This window comes from Meles meles, chromosome 14, assembly GCF_922984935.1.
Source record: "Meles meles chromosome 14, mMelMel3.1 paternal haplotype, whole genome shotgun sequence".
Classification (NCBI taxonomy): Eukaryota; Metazoa; Chordata; class Mammalia; order Carnivora; family Mustelidae; genus Meles; species Meles meles.
Genome location: NC_060079.1, coordinates 53,627,782 through 53,648,120, shown reverse-complemented (window position 1 = coordinate 53,648,120; position 20,339 = coordinate 53,627,782). Strand labels below are relative to the sequence as shown.

Sequence of the window (20,339 nt, the reverse complement as noted above, 5' to 3'; positions counted from 1 at the left end):
AGCTTCTAACTTCTTGGCCAAAGATGTATTAAAAAGTTATCTTGAAGCTTTGTGGGAGGGTTCATATTATATCCATAGCTCTGGATTCATGCTGTGTCCAGAAGGACTTGGAAATTCCTCCCAGCCTACAGGGTGATAACATGTAAGATAGGATGTTTCTTCTCCTTGTAAAGCTCTCATTGGTGCCTTTTGGGTTAATTAATTGCTTGATTAATTGCTGACTGGTAATAGGACGTATATATAGAATACACCAATACAAAAATATGTGGGAGTTCTCCACATTTTCTTCCCTTTCTAGTTATTCATTTTAATATCACACATTTTTAGTACAGGTAATTCTGGCACAAAATACTTTTTCTGAATATGTCTCTTGGGAAGCAGTTTCATAATGTGCATGTTGGTGTTCCAAAATGCGAAAACAGGAGGGAAAAGGCTATATAAAAAAATAGGAAATTGTTGTAATTTATCATTTTAAAAAAATGTAAAGATAATTCATACACTAATATAAGTCTAGTCTACCATATTAATGTGTTTTTTATTTGATCCCGTTATTTTAAGAAGTATTTGCATTTTGGAATGGAGGTATTTCAAAAGCAAAGAAGAAATGAGACATCTGCATAAATGAAAACCTAATTCTTTGAAGTTATGACTTTATTCCCTGAAAAGATGGAAAAAGGCATACTGATCAAAAGACTTCATGCTAGAGACTGACTTCTTTTTCACTAGAGCACACAGGGTCCCTGGGGTCCGGACAGCTTTACTTTTATGGTCTGATCGTGCTTTGTGTGAACTAATGCAGAGTATTTACACTGGCATGATAAGCTGCAGTGCCCAAGTGTCTGGCTTCTGGACTGCCCGGATTTGAATCCTGGCTCCTCCACTTACTGCCCACGCAGCTGGGGGCAAGATACTCAGACCTTAGCTTCCTCACTAAAAATGGGAACAGAAGTAACACATACCCCATTGTGAGGATAAAGTGAGTTCATATTTGTAAAATGCTTAGGACAATGCAGTTGCCACCTTAGGAAAGTCAGATTGCTGAGCACATGTAAATCAAAAGGCGAGCTGCGGTGAGCTGCGTACTTTGAAAGCCTTATCTGGACTCTGACTTCTGGAGACAGGGTTTCTCTAATGAGGTGAAGCAGGGTGGCTTTTGCCTTCTCTCAGCCACCAGCCTGCTTTTTCAGGATGCCCTTTTTTAGTACAAGATAAAGGATCAAGGATCTGTTATGTAAGTTCTTTTAAGTATATCATTATCTTATATTTTGACTGCTAATTTTTGGCTTATAAATTCTGACCATTAAATTCCAGACCTAAGAAGAAAAATGTGTCATTTGGCAATCTATTTAGATTATAAGATATAAAATTTTAGATGTTATGAAACTTTCAACTTTGTAATGGGCTAATGGGAGGGGTACTTTATGGACCTGTTTTCTGACCCAGTCCCCCAAAAGCACATATTTTAGAGACAATAATGAAGTTGATAGGGGTACTTTTCTGTTTTATGTTTAGTACTATCAGACATTTGATGGGTAATCAACAGTGAATTGGAAGGTGATTTATTTTATTTTATTTTTTAAAGATTTTTGTTTATTTGACAGACAGAAATCACAAGTAGGCAGAGAAGCAGGCAGAGAGAAAGAGGGAGAAGCAGGCTTCCGCCGAGCAGAGAACCCGATGCAGGGCTTGAACCCAGAACCCTGGGATCATGACCTGAACCGAAGGCAGAGGCTTTAACCCACTGAGCCACCCAGGTGCCCTGTGATTTTTTTTTTTTTTTTTTTGGAAGGCAATTTTTAAAAGATGTTTTAATTCCAGCATTAAAATATAAAAATTTAACAATCCTTTGGTTTAGTTTACTCTAGTTCTCTTTGTTAGAGCTGCTAAGAAGGAAAGAGGAATTACTGAACATTTACCCCATGAGGCATATTCAAATAGGTACTTCTTCAGAAGTCTTTCATTTAGCTTTTAGATGCTCCTGTAGGACAGGAGTCACACTTACTTGGAAGAAAAATGCCTTAAGTTGGTTCCTAACACGGCTATCATTGTTAATACTTACCAGTGCCATCCAGGGCTCAGTGTGTATGTTTGGGAAAGAGAGCCATTAGAACTTTTTGCCAGAAAGACTTAAAAGTCACGCTACCAACACAGGGTTTTCAAATGGTATTCCTGACATGTTAGCCTAGCCAATATGACTTTTTTTGTCCATTTTACTTAAACTTCTGAGTTAATGTTTCATCTGGTTTTACAATATTAACTTATGCAATGGAAATTTGTTAAGTGCTCACTATTGTTTTCCAGTAACTGTACCAGGAGCTAGAAATACATTTTGAATACTGGACATTTAGTAACTAACTGCTAGTAAGATAGTGTTACCAGAATGATGATACAGAGTACATCAGGGGTATTTATCAGAATATAACTGTTATTTATTTATTTATTTATTAAAATTTTTATTTATTTATTTGATTTACAGAGATCACAAGTAGGCAGAGAAGCAGGCAGAGAGGAGGAAGCAGGCTCCCTGCTGAGCAGAGAGCCCAATGTGGGGCTCGATCCCAGGACCCTGGGATTATGACCTGAGCCGAAGGCAGAGACTTTAACCCACTGAGCCACCCAGGTGCCCTATAACTGTTATTTACAGAACATTTGATTCACAGTTTCCAAAAGGGAAATACTTCAATTAAGTTTCCAAAGTGAAGAGCCTAGATGTTATCATTGACAGATGAATGGATAAAGAAGATGTGGTATATATATAAAATGGAGTACTATATAGCCATCCAAAAACCTGAAATCTTGCCATTTGCAACAACGAGGATGGAACTAGAGGGTATTATGCTAAGCGAAATAAGTCAATCAGAGAAAGATGGTTATCGTATGATCTCTCTGATATGAGGAATTTGAAAGGCAGGACGGGGCAGGGGGTGTTTGTGGGGGGAAGGGAAGGGAAAAAATGAAACAAGATGGGACCGGGGAGTGAGACAAACCATAGGAGACTTTTACTCTCAGGAAACTAACTGAGAGTTGCTGGAGGGGATGGAGGTGGGAGGGAGGGAACAGCTGGGTGATGGACATTGGGGAGGGTTTATGCTATGGTGAGTGCTATGAATTGTGTAAGACTGATGAGTCACAGACCTGTACCCCTGAAACAAATAATACCTTATATGTTAATTAAATAAAAATAAATAAATAAACAAATTAATTAATTAAATTATCTCCTTAAAGGACAATCTCCAAATATAGTCACTTTGTAAGGTATACTAGGAATTAGGACTTTAGCATATGAATTTTGAGGAGCGAAAATCAGTCCATAAAGTCCATGAAGAAAAAAACAAATGTCATATGCAAATTTACAAAGAAATGTCTATCTTTTATAAGCATTCTGTTATTCAAGTCTTATATACAACAACTTTCCAAAGTGGAAGTAAAGGTGAACATACTTATTCAGTATTGCAGGGAGTTTGGACCATAGACACGTAGTGGGGTCATAGATTTAGCTAGGATACATGACACAGGGGGTTTGACTGTATCCAGATGTACGCATCAGCTACTTCGTGAAGTATCAGAACAAATCATGACACTTGCTAATTGTGCAGCAGCCCGGGCATATGTCTCTTACTTCACCTTAGTTTAGCGAATCAGAAGGAATATTTCCAGGGAGATAGATCAAGATTAGAGAGAACTGAATTACCTGATGTCCGTGAGGACATAAAATAAGAACAATGATGACAGGCAGGTGCAGAATTGCTCTTCTGGCTGTTGATGGCCTCAGCACTACTGAGGCAGGGTTGTGGTTTTTCCATCTCCATTTCCTTTCTAAGTACTGAGTCTTCTTGACTCCATCAAAGTCCCATATCTGGGGTGCCTGGGTGGCTCCGTTGGTTAAGCACCTGCCTTCAGCTCAGGTCACAATCCTGGAGTCCCAGGATCGAGTCCTGTATGGGGCTCCCAGCTCTATGGGGAGTCTGCTTCTCCCTCTGACCTTCTCGCCTCTCATGCTCTCTCTCACTGTCTCTCTTTCAAATAAATAAATAAAATCTTAAAAAAAAAGGTCCCATATCTTCACTTGGTGGTATCACCACCTGTCAATATTATTATATTCATCATTTTCTCAGGAAAGCTCAGAGGCTTTGAAACTTAATATTACCACCACTAACAGTCACAGTTATTACACGGTGTTCCAGCTGCTAACAGAAATGGTCTCAGAAGTGAGTTTGAGCCATAATGACCTTTTATTGCAGATAGGCCTAGCATAAGCATAACTTAGAATGTTCTTTCCTAGGAAATGACATTTTTAGAGATCAGCATTTCCACATGTTTGTTTCATAAAGCACTGATGTAGAAAGATGCCACACCCTCAAACTCCCCCAAAATTGGAGAAGGTGATTATGGGGTCAAGTAATTTAAACAAGTGAGGGTGTGTCTGTATATTACTTCTCTCTTGGAGTGTCCTAATGCATACCAGCATAATACAGTCTCTGTGAAGTCCTGCTATGAAGAAATGTTGCATATTTTTTATCTTAACCTAGCCAATCTTATTGACCACAGTTTTTTATTGATAAATCACCTGATAATAATCCCAAGGTTGACTGTTCCATGTTTATTCAGGTTCCTTTCTGCCATGGTCCAGATATTGGTGGCTAACAATTTGTAGACAGATCTTAAGAGCCACAGGCTATGAGAAGCTATCTTTATCAGCCTTTTCCATAAGAGTATAAGGAAAGCCCTTTATGAGCCTTCTATGGAATGTTTCCATTGCTTAGAATACACTTTCAAATTTTTTAGCAAAGCATGAGTTAATTACTTAAACAACCTTTGCTCCTCTGTATACATACTTCTATTCCTCAGGTTAGGACTTGAAATGGTTGGCTTCTATGGAATGAGTAGAAACCGGTGAGCTGCTCATGACTGCGCTGTGGCTTGGATTGCATTCTTCCTAGGATATGGAGGCCTGGGTGACCAGTGTGCCTGGTGACGCATTGCGCCATGTTGCCTGAGGCTTGTGCTTGCCCATGACAGAACTTGTGAATGGCTTTTGCTCCCATATTGTGGTGAAATCCATCTTATGCAGTTCTCCTTACAAGTTATGTATTTATTTGCTTTCCACAGTGATGGAGAAGGGAGAAAAAGGACCTCGTCTACTTGCAGCAATGAGTCCCTAAACGCTGGAGGAACCCCTGTCACCCCTCGTCGAATCTCCTGGCGGCAGCGCATTTTCCTCAGGGTTGCTTCTCCCATGAACAAATCTCCCTCAGCAATGCAGCAGGGTCTGTGTGGTACTCACGAAACAATTACGCCTTCCCGGTATCATAAACTAGGGGATGGAATGCAGTGCTTTGGGTACAAAGAGATTTAAATGATTACAGTAGAGAAATAACTTGTTTCTGTATCTGTTACAGTGGTAAACTTCTCAGTTATCATTAGAACATATTAGACATTCAGTTAATGCTTGTTCAGTGAATGAGTGAATGAGTACGTTTCCCAGACTAAGCACTATGATAGTGCTACAAAAGCATAGATTTTTTCATTATTAGAAAAGTAACCTACACTTGGGGCGCCTGGGTGGCTCAGTGGGTTAAAGCCTCTGCCTTCAGCTCAGGTCAAGATCCCAGGGTCCTGGGATCGAGCCCCACTTGGGGCTCTTTGCCCAGCAGGGAGCCTGCTTCCATTCCTCTCTCTCTGCCTGCCTCTCTGCCTACTTGTGATCTCTGTCTGTCAAATAAATAAATAAAATCTTAAAAAAAAAAAGTAACCTACACTTTTGTAAGAATCACATATAAAACAAAGTGATATAGAAATGTTGAATGATTGAGAATGGATACAGATACACTAGGCAAATATCAACTGAAAGAGTAGACCTATTAGTAATTAAAGCAAAGACATCCAAAAGGGCAAAGTGAATACAGCAATAATCAAAGATACAACAATAATGAGAACATGCATAATTATACAGCCCTGAAAGCCAGAAAATAGAATTTTACACAATGTTTGGGAGAAGTGAATCAGTAGCTCTCATGGGAGATTTTAACTTATTCCTCTCTGCAAATTAAATATAGAGAAGGTAAATATAGATAATATTTGAGAAATACAATTAAACAAGCTTGATCTAATATTTATACAGAGCTTTGCCCCCTATAGGGTAAGTTCACTCATTCTTAGCACACATAGAACATTCCTAAAAATTAATTATGTACTTGGCTACAAAGGCAATTTAGTGACACAGTCATAAATATTCATACTATATTCTCTGATTACAGTGCAAAAAAAAAAAAAGAAATCAAGAATTAGAAGACAACTAAAATATCTCATGGTCTTGGAGACTGAAAACTACCAGTAACTGGAAGAAATAAAATACTCTCAGAGCCATATACATCAACATTGCGCGTATTGAGAGGGCATTTCTAAAATCAGGAAAGACAAAAGTCAAATATACTAAGTATTCAATTCAAGAAACTAGAAAAGGAGTAAAATTTTTAAAAAGTATTTATTAAGGAAATAAATAAGGGTAGGGGCAGAAGTCAGTCAGTAAAGAAAAAAAACAAAATAACTCACATTCCTAGAGAAAAAATGAACTCTGCCTAGGGTGGCCAGAGAAATCTACATAGAAATATTGGATATTTATATTTAAACTCATTGCTGGGAGATGCATGTTTCAGAAAAAGGGACTAGCAAAGGTCTGATGTTATTGGAGAGAACTTTGCAGGTCAGAGAATCGTGAGAAATTCAGCATGATGGGAGCAGGGGATGGGAGATAGAAACAGAGGCCAGAAAGTTTCCATGAGGCCAGAGTCCGAAGCTGTCTATATGCTATTTGCAGTAATTTAGATTTTGTGCTTTCGGATACAAGCAACCATTGAAATGTTTTAAGAGACACAGTCATGTTTGGTAATAGGAAAATAATTGGCAGGAGTGCAAAAGATGGCCTGGAACAGAGGGAGAGAGTGAGGTCCATGATTGGGTAAGAGAATGTTGCAGGAGTGAGCAGAGGTGCCGAGCCAAGACATGCCCAGTGTTGCTCAGCGGCTCTCCTCCTGCTGGTCTCTGATGGTAGATGGAGACCTTTAGGAGATTGCTGTTACCTGCTCATGTAATTCTTTTGCTTTGCACAGTCAGAGAATGTACAGAGATAAATTGCAGAAGTGTTGGACTCTGGGGAATGCCAGTTCACTTCAGAACACCTATCTTATAGGTCATTTGGCATGGAAAGAAGAAGTGGCGAAATTACATGTGCTTTCGTTTCACTGAGAGAGGGAAATCTGGCAGGGGAATTTAGTCTAGTGAATTTACTTAAATCGTTAGTTCCAGAAATGCAGTTACTGGGAAAGTGGTTTTGTAAAAAGCTTTAAAGGTGGAAGATAGGATGAGAGAACACCAGTTCTAGACAAAGCTTCCGTAGTCCGGGTTACGAGTCAGGAATGCCTCTCACTGTTTTCTTCTCTGCAGATGGACTGGACAGGAACGAGCTGCTGCCACTGTCCCCTCTTGCTCCAACCATGGAGGAGGAACCGCTGGTTATATTCATGTCTGGGGAAGATGACTCAGAGAAGGCTGAAGAAAGAAAGAAATCAGAAGAACTGAGGAGTTTGTGGAAAAAAGCCATACATCAACAAATCTTGTTGCTTCGAATGGAGAAGGAAAACCAGAAACTTGAAGGTTAGCCATTCAAACAGGACTAAATAATATGATACTATAGATAACGGAAGGGTTTAGGTTAAAACCAATCCCAGCCTCCCCCTCTCGTTTTCAGAATGTAAATACACTTTTTTACTAGGATTTTACTGGCTGTAATCATTTAGTATTATTTTGTGAGGTTGCTATGATGTGGGAATGTTCACCTTAAAATATTTATATTTTTGTTTACTAGACAAAATGTCAGACACCTTTAGAGTAATGGGAAATAGATAAATGGGTAAATAGTAATTGGATGGTAGAGAATGTGGGTACTGTGGAGTCAATGTATTTGATATGACTGCAAGTTTCATGTTGTTGTGCATAACTTAGGAGAAAAACCCTTAAACGTGAAAAAATACATTCCCTTCTTTTTGAAATTGATTCAAATTTTAGGCTGATTATATTTATAATAGAAGAAATGTGCCTATTTCAAATAAATTCTGTTTTGTACCAGTTCAACTATCTAATTACCTGTTATCAAGTCAAAGTTCCTGTTTTTTGTTGTTGGCTTTATACATTTTCTATTTAACAAATCATATTCAAATCTTTATTAAATTTATAATTGGATAATTTACAATACCTACTGTGCCATTTCTCATGCTTTACGGCTTAGTTTATGACTAGCAAGTGCTTTAGAATGTGTTCTCCAGACTTTGAAAGAATGTTATGTACGCCTATACAAACCACACATAAGAGATGTGCAGATAGTACCCAGACTCCAAAAATGTATTCATGTTATTATGTTTGGCAGTTCACTTAACCTAAAAAGGACCTTGTTTTTCACATTTGTAAAATGAATGATTTAGCTTAAGTGGGCCCTTTGACTTACAAGATTATTGGGAAATGTATAATCTAGGTTTTTCTCCGGCTTGATTTTATTGTGTTATCTTCCAAAAAGCTTTTTTTGTGCAGGTATTCACATTTCTGTGTTCATCACCTATCTTAAGATTCTTCTTATTACACTTACTGTTCAATTTGGTTTTTAAATTGAATAATATTTAGTTTGCCAGGAAACACTGTATTTTATTCATTGTTGTTTTCTTGGCAGGATGGAAAGTATATGAGGTTTTAAATAACCCCAGCAAATGAATCTTCTTTTCTTTAAAATCAAAACCCCAATTAGGGGCGCCTGGGTGGCTCAGTGGGTTAAAGCCTCTGCCTTCGGCTCAGGTCATGATCCCAGGGTCCTGGGATCGAGCCCCACATCGGGCTCTCTGCTCAGCAGGGAGCCTGCTTCCTCCTCTCTCTCTGCCTGCCTCTCTGCCTACTTGTGATCTCTGTCTGTCAAATAAATAAATAAAATCTTAAAAAAAAAACCCAATTAATCGTTACTGATATAGCTTTTAAAAGGTTGTTGTGATAAATGGTATGCCCACTCAAGCTTTTCTTATAGATTTTGAGAGGGATTGCATTCCTATTCAGGATAAGACAAGAGATGACATTTAGCAGATATGGTAAGAAACCCTTATTAGTTCTGGATTTCTTAAGTAACAAAGACAAAAAATAGTTGAGCTGATTAAAATTCTATTCAGTGAGTAATCATTTATCGATGGTTCTTTGTTGTTTGCCTAGTTAACCAGGTGAGGACAGACATTGACTGCTCTTCCTCAGCATTTTATCCTCAGGGCCTGCAGTTGGCCCATAGATCTTGATTATTATTTTAAATGAATAATGATCTAGAGAAGGTTGCAGGGGAAAAAGGAAATGTGTCCACTGTAAAAAAAAATTCATTAGTAAAGTTGCATATAGGGTTATATTAATCATGTGCTTTAATAAACCCACTTCTTGAAAAAAAATTATTTGATTATCATAGAGAAGTATAAAGCAAATATTGAGAAACAAAGCTAAACTCTGCTAGAAAGCCATCTAGTGGTATCCAGGAGGAGTATTTTTGTAATGAAACTTACTTTTGATTATGTCTGGACTTCTAAGTAGAAACTTTTATGCCTTACTTGAATAGCGGTATTGTAAGATACTTAAATTCTTTGAAATGGTTTCAAACACACTAAGTAAAGGGTAATACTCATTCTGCTATTGTTTTTGTGCTGTCGAGGACTTTGGATGCTTGACAAAGATTTGTGTTGCAGAAGGTAAGGGGTTGAGCACGGGGAGCTTGAATGAGTATATGTTGATGAGAGACTCCTGTTCAAAGTGATCCTAAGGAAAGAGAAGAAAAAATAGCTAAATGTTTTTTTTTCGTTTTCCCTTTTGGAATCAATTATTAAAGATAAAGAACACATTAAGATAGTAGTTGCTATTAGAGGCCTTTTTTTAAAATGAGCTCTGGACTTATCTTTTAGGCTAACAAATGAGAGAGAATTCTGTACTATTTTAAAAAATGGAAATAGTGTTGATTTCAGCGAAATGAAGTTTCCTCTTTAAGGTTATTAAATATGAACACAGGGACACATGGCTTAGTGTTTTTAGAGGCAGTATTGGTAACTCTGGAAATAGTTATAAAAATTTGTTGGGTTTTATGGTCAAATATATCTCTAATTAATGTTAGCATGAGGCATTGTTTTCTCCTATATGTCATATATAAAATATTAATGGTGTTAAAAATGATACAGGTTGTTACTTCTGAGGTTATCACATTTGTCAAAGAAATTGCAGTTTATAGCCTAGCAAACGTTTTTTATGCTTAGCAGAGTTCTCATCTGTAAGATACAGAGTGAAACCTCCTTAGGAGGTTATTCCTGTTACTTTTTTACATGAAATGACTCAAATTTGGGAACCTTTCAGGTATCCTCAATTTTTTTTTTTAAGTTTACTTTTTGATCAGATGTTAGTGGATGATTCCTGAAAGTCGTTTGGTATGATTTTACAAATAAAACAAAATGTTAAAATTTCCTGTGTTTTAAGACTGCACGGATTTGACATAAATTGTTCTGTTTTTCTTAGCAAGCAGAGATGAACTCCAGTCCAGAAAAGTTAAACTGGACTATGAAGAAGTTGGTGTGTGTCAGAAGGAGGTCTTAATAACCTGGGATAAGAAGCTGTTGAACTGCAGAGCTAAAATCAGATGTGATATGGAAGATATTCACGTTTCTCTTAAAGAAGGTATTCTGGATCCTTTTTTTTTTTTTTTTTTGACTACAGTTGATGCACGATGTTACATTAGTTTCAGGTGGATCGTTGTAATAATTTTTTTTTCTTTAAGATTTTATATGTTTGGGAGAGAGAATGAGAGCGAGCAAGCACAAGCAGTGGGTGAGGGGCAGAGGCAGAAGCAGACTCCCCACTGAGCAGGGAGCTGGATGTGGGACTCGATCCCAGGACCCTGGGATCATGATTTGAGCTGAAGGCCAATACTTAAGTGACTGAGCCACTCAGGGGCCCATGTGATAATCTTTTATAAATAAAACATTTAGAGATTTTTTGATTGTGTAGCTCAGGCATATATGCTTTGCCTATAAAAAATGGGAAGTAATTTGCTTTTGACTGTAGTCAGTGGCTCAACTGGGAAGAAAACTATGCTTAATGGAGAGACTGTCCCTGAGGAGTTAGGAGACACCATTCCTAGAGATTGTCCAGACTTCTTCAACCAGCTTGCTAGCCCTGTGTTGTTGTTTACCAAGAAGGAGTGAATGCATTGGTACATACCTTGGATTACATCCATAAAAATAATTTAGATTTATAAACTTGACCCACTTCCATCATTTGGTCAGAAATGTTTATATTTATGTGTAAATGTATTATATATGTATATTTTCACCTATATGTATATATATACATAAGCAGATTTACATTTTTATTAATCAGTCAGTTTTTCTTCCATGTATATGTTCGTTTATTTTGGAAAGCTTGCTTTTCATCAGCCATTATACTGCATTGCTTCTCTACCATATAAACTGACTGATATTTAAACATCTCAGATTTAAAATTAAAACTAGCATTTCTGTGATCCAGATATTAAAATGAGAATCTCCATGGCCTGCATGAACTGATGAGTGTAAAATAAAAATCCAAAAGTAGCCAAAGAAATCTGATAATGAGTCTTTTTTTAAAAGCTTATGATCAGTGTGTGAAACTGTTGCATCATTAAGTTTAAATTGAATTCGGAAATAATTTGGTAAGATGCCACATTTACAAGCCTCATATATGGGTTTTTTCCCCTTGAAGATATGGAAGTTATACAGATTTTCATTGACCGTATTATTTGGGATAAAACAGTGGTTAATAGAATGTGTGTGAGATGTTGATCACAGCGTTCTTTGGAATGACTTCCACAGACGTTTTGGGGTGCTCATCTTTCAATTTCATATAGAATACATTTTAAACTTTTTAAAAAAGATATTTATTTATTTATTTATTTGAGAGAGAGAGCGTGTGTGCGTGAGCAGTGGGAGGGACAGAGAGAGGAGGGAAAGATCTCAGGCAGGCTCGATGCTCATTGTATCTTGTGCTCCAGAGAGGCTGAACTACTCTGGGTCCCAGTGTATGTCCCAGGGTGTTTCTTGCATGGAATGCTCCAGTTCTCCCTACATTCCTTCTTCCTGCGGCTCTACTTGCTCCCCATTTCCCATCATCCCTTTTTCCACCCCTCATCCTTCTTACTCTTCCTTTCTCTTCCCAATCCTTGCCCATCTGAGGGTGTTCAAACATTCCTCTCCTTTTTTAAAATAATTAATTTCTTTATAAAAACAATTTTATTTATTAATTTGACAGAGAGTGAGCATAAGCAGGGGGAGCAGCAGAGGGAGAGGGAGAGAGAGAATCTCAAGCAGTGGGGAAGGGCAGAGGGAGAGGAATAAGCAGGCTCTCCCCTGGGCAGGGAGCCCCCCTCAGGGCTCAATCCCAGGATCCCAGAATCATGACTTGAGCTGAAGGCAGACAACTGACTGAGCCACCCCAGGCACCCTAACATTCCTCTTCCCAAAGGGATTGCTGCCCACATTCCCAGCCTGGAGCCTGTTATCTTTTCGTTCTCAGTTCAAATACCATTTCTTCAGAAGTAATGTGCCCCTTTTTCTCTTCCGCCAAAACAAATTAGTTTCACTTTATTATTTTTTCTCATGTTTCTTTCCCTTTAATTGTGCTTATCATAATTTGTAATTTTATGTTTATGTATATATTTGTTTAATATTTTTCTCACCCCACCACTGCCTGCCTAGCACCTAAGAAGCATCTTGCACAAGTTATTTACTGAATGAGTCATTGAATGAATGAACGAATGAGAATCCATTCCTGAGAATGGATTTATTCATCTCCCAGTATCCTTAGTACCATTCTCTATACTTTGCTACATGTTAGATGTTCAACAAATACTTTTTTAGCTAAAGTGAATTGCCTTCTTGCCACATTGTTATTGGATGGATAATAAAACAGCCCACTCACATATTAGAGATTCCATTAATGGGTTAATGAAAGTTATCCAAAAAATGACATGTGATCATTCATTCACTCATTCGTCTAACACATGCTTATTTATTTATTAATTTGTTTTTAAAGATTTTATTTATTTATTTGACAGAGATCACAAGTAGGCAGAGAGGCAGGCAGAGAGAGGGGGGAAGCAGGCTCCCCACTGAGCAGAGACCCCGATGCAGGGGTCAATCCCAGGACCTTGAGATCATGACCTGAGACGAAGGCAGAGGCTTTAACCCACTGAGCCACCCAGGCGCCCCTAACACATGTTTAAATAGCAAGGTATGTTTTTGGTTTTCATCATCCAGAGATGAACATTTGCTTGCTATTCTCAAGAAGCTCACCATGGTAGTAGGGAAAACAGACAAACATGCAGTGTAGAGATAATCCAATATGGTGATGTTAGATGTGTCAAAGAATATGTGAGAAGGGAGTGATTACTCCTAGAGATATGAGAAGGATCTGCAGTAGACGAATGGCATTCAGACTCAGCCATAAAAGAGGAATAGGAAAACACTGTGCAATCAAGTGGGGAAACTTGGAAGTCCATAAGGCAACAGTAGGAACAAGTTTGGAAGTGTATTGTGGAGGGCCTTATAAATTATGTCAGTGAGCCTGAGTTATACCTTTTTGGACAATAATACTTTTGGCTTATGCAAATAATGGTACTGAAGTTCAAAAATACCAGTGCCATTAAACCTTCCTTAATCAGCTGGGAACTCAGAAACCTATTCCCCATCCAGTTTACCTGAACTCAAAATACTTTGTGAAGTAGGATATCTGTATTATACAGAATTGAATTCTGTCCCTCCCAGGGCCTACTTCATTTTCTTTGGCATAAACAAAAGGTTTTTTGGTGGGGGGGTGCACCTGGGTGAGTCAGTTGGATCCTTAACTAACTGGTTAAGGTTTCAACGTAGGTCATCATCTCCGGGTGGTGAGATCAAGCCCCGCACCAGTCTCCCCGCTCAGCATGGCGTCTGCTCAGGATTCTTTCTCCCTTTCCCTCTGCCCCTCCTGCTCTCATGCTCTCTCTCTCTCAAATATATAAAAGAAAAAACAAACAAAAACACAACAAAATTTTGGCATACTCTGAGATGCTTGTGATACCCTTTGATTCTCAAGCATAATGGAGTTCATGTTTCATGATACAGGCCGGATGTTGTCTTGTCAGAGGGTGTTCTGGAGCACTCCAGTCATGCGTTCATACTGTACTGACCATTCTTATTAGTTCATTCCTGTATGACCATATAAAAATGCTATTTTATTCTCTTTTACATGGTTACTTGTTGATGTCAAACATTTAGAAATTGTAAGTACTGACATTTGTTATTAGCTTCAAACCAAATGAAAGATGGGACTAGGCAGCGATACGTCTCATGATTGCAGAATTTGGTCTCCGAAGCCAGACTCGGGGAATTCCAGTTCTAAACTTCCACTTACCAGCTGCGCAAACTTGGGCAAGTTGCTTAGCTTCTTTCTGCCTCTGCTTGGCCATCTGGAAAGTGGGGAGATTAGTAAGTGCCTGTCTCACTGGGTGGTTTTCTGAGCATGGGAACAACGCTGAGTAGCAAGGCGCCCTCAATGAGTGTTGTATTAGGTGCCCAAGCACTGTTGGCTGAGGTTAACATTGCCGTTACTATTATCTGAGGGTTTTCTTTCACAAGACATCGGCAGTTATGGAATGAAACTTGTCAAAGCGCGCTTCTGTCAGGACATGATGCTGTGGGTCAGAGGGTGGCCTGCAGGCCATCGCAGCAGCCTGTTTTCAAGCCCTGCATAGTTCTTCCTCTGCATTTGAACAACTTCACCCCAGAGTTCAAGACCTTGCTTTTTTTAATCTTTGCAGGTGTTCCCAAAAGTCGACGAGGAGAAATTTGGCAGTTCCTAGCTTTACAGTATCGTCTAAGGCACAGATTGCCCAATAAACAACAACCTCCTGACGTATCTTATAAAGAACTTCTCAAGCAGCTCACTGCTCAGCAGCACGCTATTCTTGTGGATTTGGGTATGTCTGCTCCATTGATTATTGTACAGAACTAGTTTTGTTGATTTTTTTGGGGGATTTTGCTTGTTTTTTTTTTTTTTATTGTTGTTGTTGTTTATCGTTTTGTTTTTTTCTGGTGTTGCTGAAGAAGATGTGTTGAATTATGCAGAGCTGCTGACATTGCCCTTTCTTGAGGGCAAGCTGGCTTTGTGTCTGGTTGAAGATACCATATGTGTCGAATACAGAATGAAGTTTTCATCCCCAAACCTGCCCCCCGAAAAGGGTGTTATATCTGAATCATTATAAAGATCATGTTATTGGATACTATCAGTTCCTCTATTTTGAACAACTGACTTTTGTTTGAGATACACATTTATTTTCCTCAATCAACACTGGTTTTAAAATAGGCTAGAATAGATTAAAAGGGGTACCAAAAAATTACACAAGCCTTTGGATATCACTTTAAAAAGCAATACAATTAGTGGCTATGTTGTGGAACCATGAATACACCCCTTTAGGATGAAAACAAAAAATGAACCGTCCTAATATTATGTGAATGGGTACTTGTGAGAATTGACAGCATCGTAAAGCTATCTTTTTAAATGCTGAATTTCAAATAACTAATGGTAAGTAAAAATGGTATGCTTTTAAAAATTACATTGTCTTTAGTTTTTCTCTAGCATACTATATAGTTTATTATTTAAAAATACCTAATTGATTGAACTAAATATTGTATGTTGGCATTTGACTATTTCATCTGTATCCCCAGAAGTTAATGTATTTAAAGTGGCCAAATATGTTACCTGAGTCCATTTGGGAAAATAAGGGATTACCTTATATTTGGGGGTCACCTTTTATTAGGGCACGTAAAAAAAAATCACTGGCCAAAACCTAGTTTGGATCTCTGTTCCCGTGCTTGCTTCGGCTGCACGTATACTAAAATTGGATCTCTATTCCCTTTGGATGATAAACAACTTTGCTGGGAAAGGACCCGATTCAGTTAATATTTTTTGAGTCAATAATTTTTGAAAAGGGGAATTTTACAGAGAAACTAAAGACTTCAGTCTTGTCTGATTTTACGACTGAGCTGTGGTTTTAGGCAAATTACTCTACTTCTGCGTCTCAATCCTCTCATTTAAATGGGCAATCCCTATGGATGCCGGCAGATCTCTGGTTCTGTGACTAGAAGTTGATGACCAGAAAAGAAAGTGGGATGGTTCATTTAGGGCCAGTCAAGACTCCTAATAAAGAGAAGGAGATAAGAAGATCAGATTATAAGGAAGGCTGGTCAGGAAAAAAAAAAAAGGAACTAGAATTAATGTTTTGGATAGAGAGTACATTTGTAGTTGTCTTTAACAACAATTTTAAGTAATGAAATAAAATGGTAACTTAAAAAAAATCGTTGATTTAACTCTCCTTGTAGCCATCTGTGTCTCCTTAGGCTGTTCTTATTTTCTCCTGTCTTCCTCTTGCTCTGCAGAATTAATCTTATCAGTTCTTGGGGAAAAAAATAAAACATGATCACTTTTTAGCATATGTGGTGGAAAACATTTAAAGCTCTGGCATTCTTACAAGTACTCACTGACAAGAGTAGTCATTTCACAAGCAAGCTGATAGCCCCTTCATTTCTGCGGCAGAAGGAAAGCCCCGTGCCAGTGTACACAGCTTTGGTGAGGAAGATGGCTTTGTTTCAGTGTTTAGTACCGGCTTGTCAGTGATCCAGGACTGATTTTGTTTGCTTGCTGGGCTGTCTCTATGGTAATTTTATGCTCAGAGGTGAATTTTAGAGGGGAATTTATTTGAAATCAGCTTGACCTTCTGCTTTACTTGCTCTTTTTTAATATATTGAAAAAAGGAAAGAGGTCTACATGGCTCATGGAGGTGGTTTAAGAGAACAAAGGATATTTGAGAAGAGGAGTATTTCATGAAAGACAGACTGAATATGAAACAAAACAATTTCAGAAAGTTCCTGCAGTGTCATAGGACAGGAAAGCAGGACGAAATCTGCTTATGGACTACTAGGATTTCCTTTTAAATAATATGAGACCTTTAATAAGATTCTGATTTCAGTCAGAGTGGTCTTTTCTTTCTTTTCCTTTCTGTTTTAGAGAGAGAGAGAGAGAGAGTGCAAGCAGGGCAGAGGTGGGTGTGGTGCAGAGGGAGGGGGGGAGAGGCGCAGGGCTCCATCTCCCAACCGTGAGATTAGGATGTGAGCTGAAATCAGGAGCACGACAGCCGCTTAACTGACTGAGCCACCCAGGCTCCCCGAGGGTGGACTTTATGGGAACTTAGAATTTGCCTTGATTTATAGCCAGAATAGATTTTATGTTCTGTTTTCCCGGGATCGCTCCTGGACATGCCCTGGGTTCTTTGTGAATTTGTTGATGATGTTTTTTAGAAAGACGTGCTCGTTAGCATCAAATGTTTGCTTCCCTTTTATGTGTGGATGGGTACTCCAAGCAGCTCTCACAGGTCTAGAAAAGAATGTTTGTTTCTTCCTGGAAATCACGGCATTGCAATTTCACTTTTGTCTCCCAAGCTTCCGGATATCTCAAAACTATTTCTTTTCTCTTCCTCTGCAGGAAGAACGTTCCCTACTCACCCCTATTTTTCAGCACAGCTTGGGGCAGGGCAGCTCTCACTCTTCAACCTCTTGAAAGCCTACTCACTGCTGGACCAAGAAGTGGGTTACTGTCAGGGAATCAGCTTTGTGGCTGGAGTGCTGCTTCTGCACATGAGCGAAGAGCAAGCCTTTGAAATGCTGAAATTCCTCATGTATGACCAGGGCTTCCGCAAGCAGTACAGGCCTGACATGATGTCACTGCAGGTGAGGCACACGGGGAGCTGTTGTGAGCAATCGTGGCGGTAGGAGCCCTCTCCTACCTCATGGTTAAGACTGAAAGAGATTTGCACTCACTGTCTTGGAATTCGTATAAATGGAGAGAACGTGTTTTAGGTTAACAGCTTTAATGTGTGATTTGCTCTTTGGTTAAACCTATAAGTGTATGACAATGTCTCTGCAGAAAAACCCTTCCATGAAGCTCCTGAAGTGAATAAATAAGCAATTTCTAGAAAGGTAGTGGGTGGGTATTTACGTCTCTCCCCCCTCAGTCAGCAAGTGGAGATGGAGAAAGAATCAAGTCCTCTTACTGCACTTTTCCGCAACCTGTCAACTGAAAGATCGTAAATCTTTTGGTCAATGTAAAAATATAATGGTTTTTCTTTTACTGTGAACGCATCCATTGCAGATAGCTGTGTCATGGTTCTTCCTGGACTTACAATGTCTCCCCTCCTTTATCTTAATGTCAGATAGGCTCTTCTAGAGGAAAAGGTGTCTAGAGTCTAGAGTCGGTGGCTCTCTTCAGTCTGCTTTCCTTCGCATACACTGAGGAAGCACCGTTACCACATTTTAGTCATGTAAGTGGGGCATTCGCTGCTGCTGCTGCGATCTTCGTCCGATTTCAGACTCTCTGTATACACAGCTCTCCCTTCTAGTTTATTCATTCATTTTTTTTTTTAAATATTTTTTTAAAAATTTTTATTTGACAGACAGAGATCACAAGTAGTCAGAGAGACAGGCAGAGAGAGAGGGGCAAGTAGGCTCCCCACCGAGTAGAGAGCCTGATGCGGGGCTTGATCCCAGGACCCTGGGATCATGACCTGAGCCAAGGGCAGAGGCTTTAACCCACTGAGCCACCCAGGTGCCCCTCCCTTCTAGGTTAAAGTCCACTTTTCTTAATGTATTGGTTTCTAACAAGCTGTTTAGGTTTTATCTATAGATATGATATCACAAACAGCCACTACCTTCCAAAGGAAAGCTTTTAGTAGTGAAAATATAAAGGAAGACTTTAAAGAGAGGAATGTCAGTTCTCCTCCTTTCAAATGGGATAGGCAAGATGCTTGGTTCATTATAATATTATGCTGTAGATAAGAAGTAAAATATTTAAAAAATATTTAAAAAAAGCTCTCTTCCTTGGCTCCCAAGGATCAGTTTTTACATTTCATATTTTAGGTACCAGTCTATAGACAGAAAAGGAGTGGGTTTTCACCTCTTGAATATTATAGTTAAGTGGTATTTTCTTGAGAAGATCAGTGGAGAGGAAGTGGTCCCTTTTTCTTCTTTAAGATGAAATTTTTGCTAGGGAGATAGGCAGGGCTTTCCTCTCAGCTTTGGGTTTCCAGGCATGAGTTCGTATGAAGGGTTTTCATCAGGATATGTAAATATAGTGATTTGATTCCTAGCTGATGACTCTTCATAGGTCTGTTAACATTTCACAAGTCAAATAATGACAATGGAAGTCTTTATTTTTTATTTTATTTCTAATGTTCATCTATACCTCATGTTGGATAGGAAGCATTGATGCCCTTGTAAAGAAATAAGTAGCTCTGATTTCCAGAAATAAGTTTGATATCTCATATTAAAAATTTTAAAGGATGGAAAGTACCTGTGAGTCATGTTCGATTTAGGTCCATAAATAGAAAGATAGATGTAATTATCACTTTAAAAATGCAGTGGTTTTCCTTTTTTTCTTAAATTTGTATTTGTTTGTGTGAGAGAGAAAGAGAGCACAGAAGAGAATGAGAGGGAGAAGCAGACTCCCTGCTGAGCTCATCTCAGGACACTGAGATCCTGACCTAAGCTGAAAGGCAGATGCTTAACTGACTGAGCCACCCAGGCGCCCCAAAATGCAGTGATTTTTGAATTTAAAAACTCATCAATTTTCTATAAAAAAATTTAAATTGGATTAATCTAATTATATGGTATGCATCTACCAAGGAATATTTAATGTCTGTAATAATGACAGTGAAGTTGTTTTCATCTTTGAGAGCATTTGTAGAGGCTGCAAGACTGGGGGCCTTATTCCAGGAGGATAGAGCTTTTTGCTCCATAGAGTGAGGTACAACACTTTTCCACTTTCAGGAGCAGAAAGGGTTTTTATCCAATCACTATGACTTCCAGAAGTGGAAGCAGCAGTGGGCTTGGATCACTTGATGGGATTTCTGACCATCTGCGTGGTGCGAGCTTAGGTACTGCTGGGTCTTGGCCTCGGTTCCCTTATGTGTGACATGAGGGGGTTGAGGTCTCTTTTAACTTTGTCTCCTCATGTTTTGTGGTTGCTGTTTTTCGTATTGAGTGTAAAAACATTGTGTCTTTTATCTCGAGTCTTTGCTCTCCCCTTTCCCCGTCTTCTCTGCCCTTCTCATCTCTCTCCACATCTCCCGCCTCCGGTTCTGCCTCCTCCAACAGAAGATTTGCCGTGTTATCTACACTGTAAAACTCAAGAATTATTTATTTTTAGCAGAGGCATTTTAT

General features: G+C 38.8%; 1 protein-coding gene across 7 annotated transcripts in view; it reads left to right on the top strand.

The window, feature by feature from the left end:
- The window catches only part of TBC1D4 (TBC1 domain family member 4), a 195,162-nt gene that overhangs the window by 163,308 nt on the left and 11,515 nt on the right, over positions 1 to 20,339 (top strand). For 3 of the 7 annotated variants that reach the window (XM_045978305.1, XM_045978303.1, XM_045978308.1), the window contains 6 exons: positions 5,110 to 5,267; positions 7,444 to 7,653; positions 9,354 to 9,356; positions 10,573 to 10,731; positions 14,888 to 15,046; positions 17,608 to 17,852. In XM_045978305.1, coding sequence (XP_045834261.1) covers positions 5,110 to 5,267; positions 7,444 to 7,653; positions 9,354 to 9,356; positions 10,573 to 10,731; positions 14,888 to 15,046; positions 17,608 to 17,852 — 934 coding nt within the window. Of the gene's footprint in view, positions 1 to 5,109; positions 5,268 to 6,941; positions 7,088 to 7,443; positions 7,654 to 9,353; positions 9,357 to 10,572; positions 10,732 to 14,887; positions 15,047 to 17,607; positions 17,853 to 20,339 lie in introns of those variants that run through there. The other 4 variants (XM_045978306.1, XM_045978304.1, XM_045978309.1 and 1 more) reach the window with 2 other exon arrangements.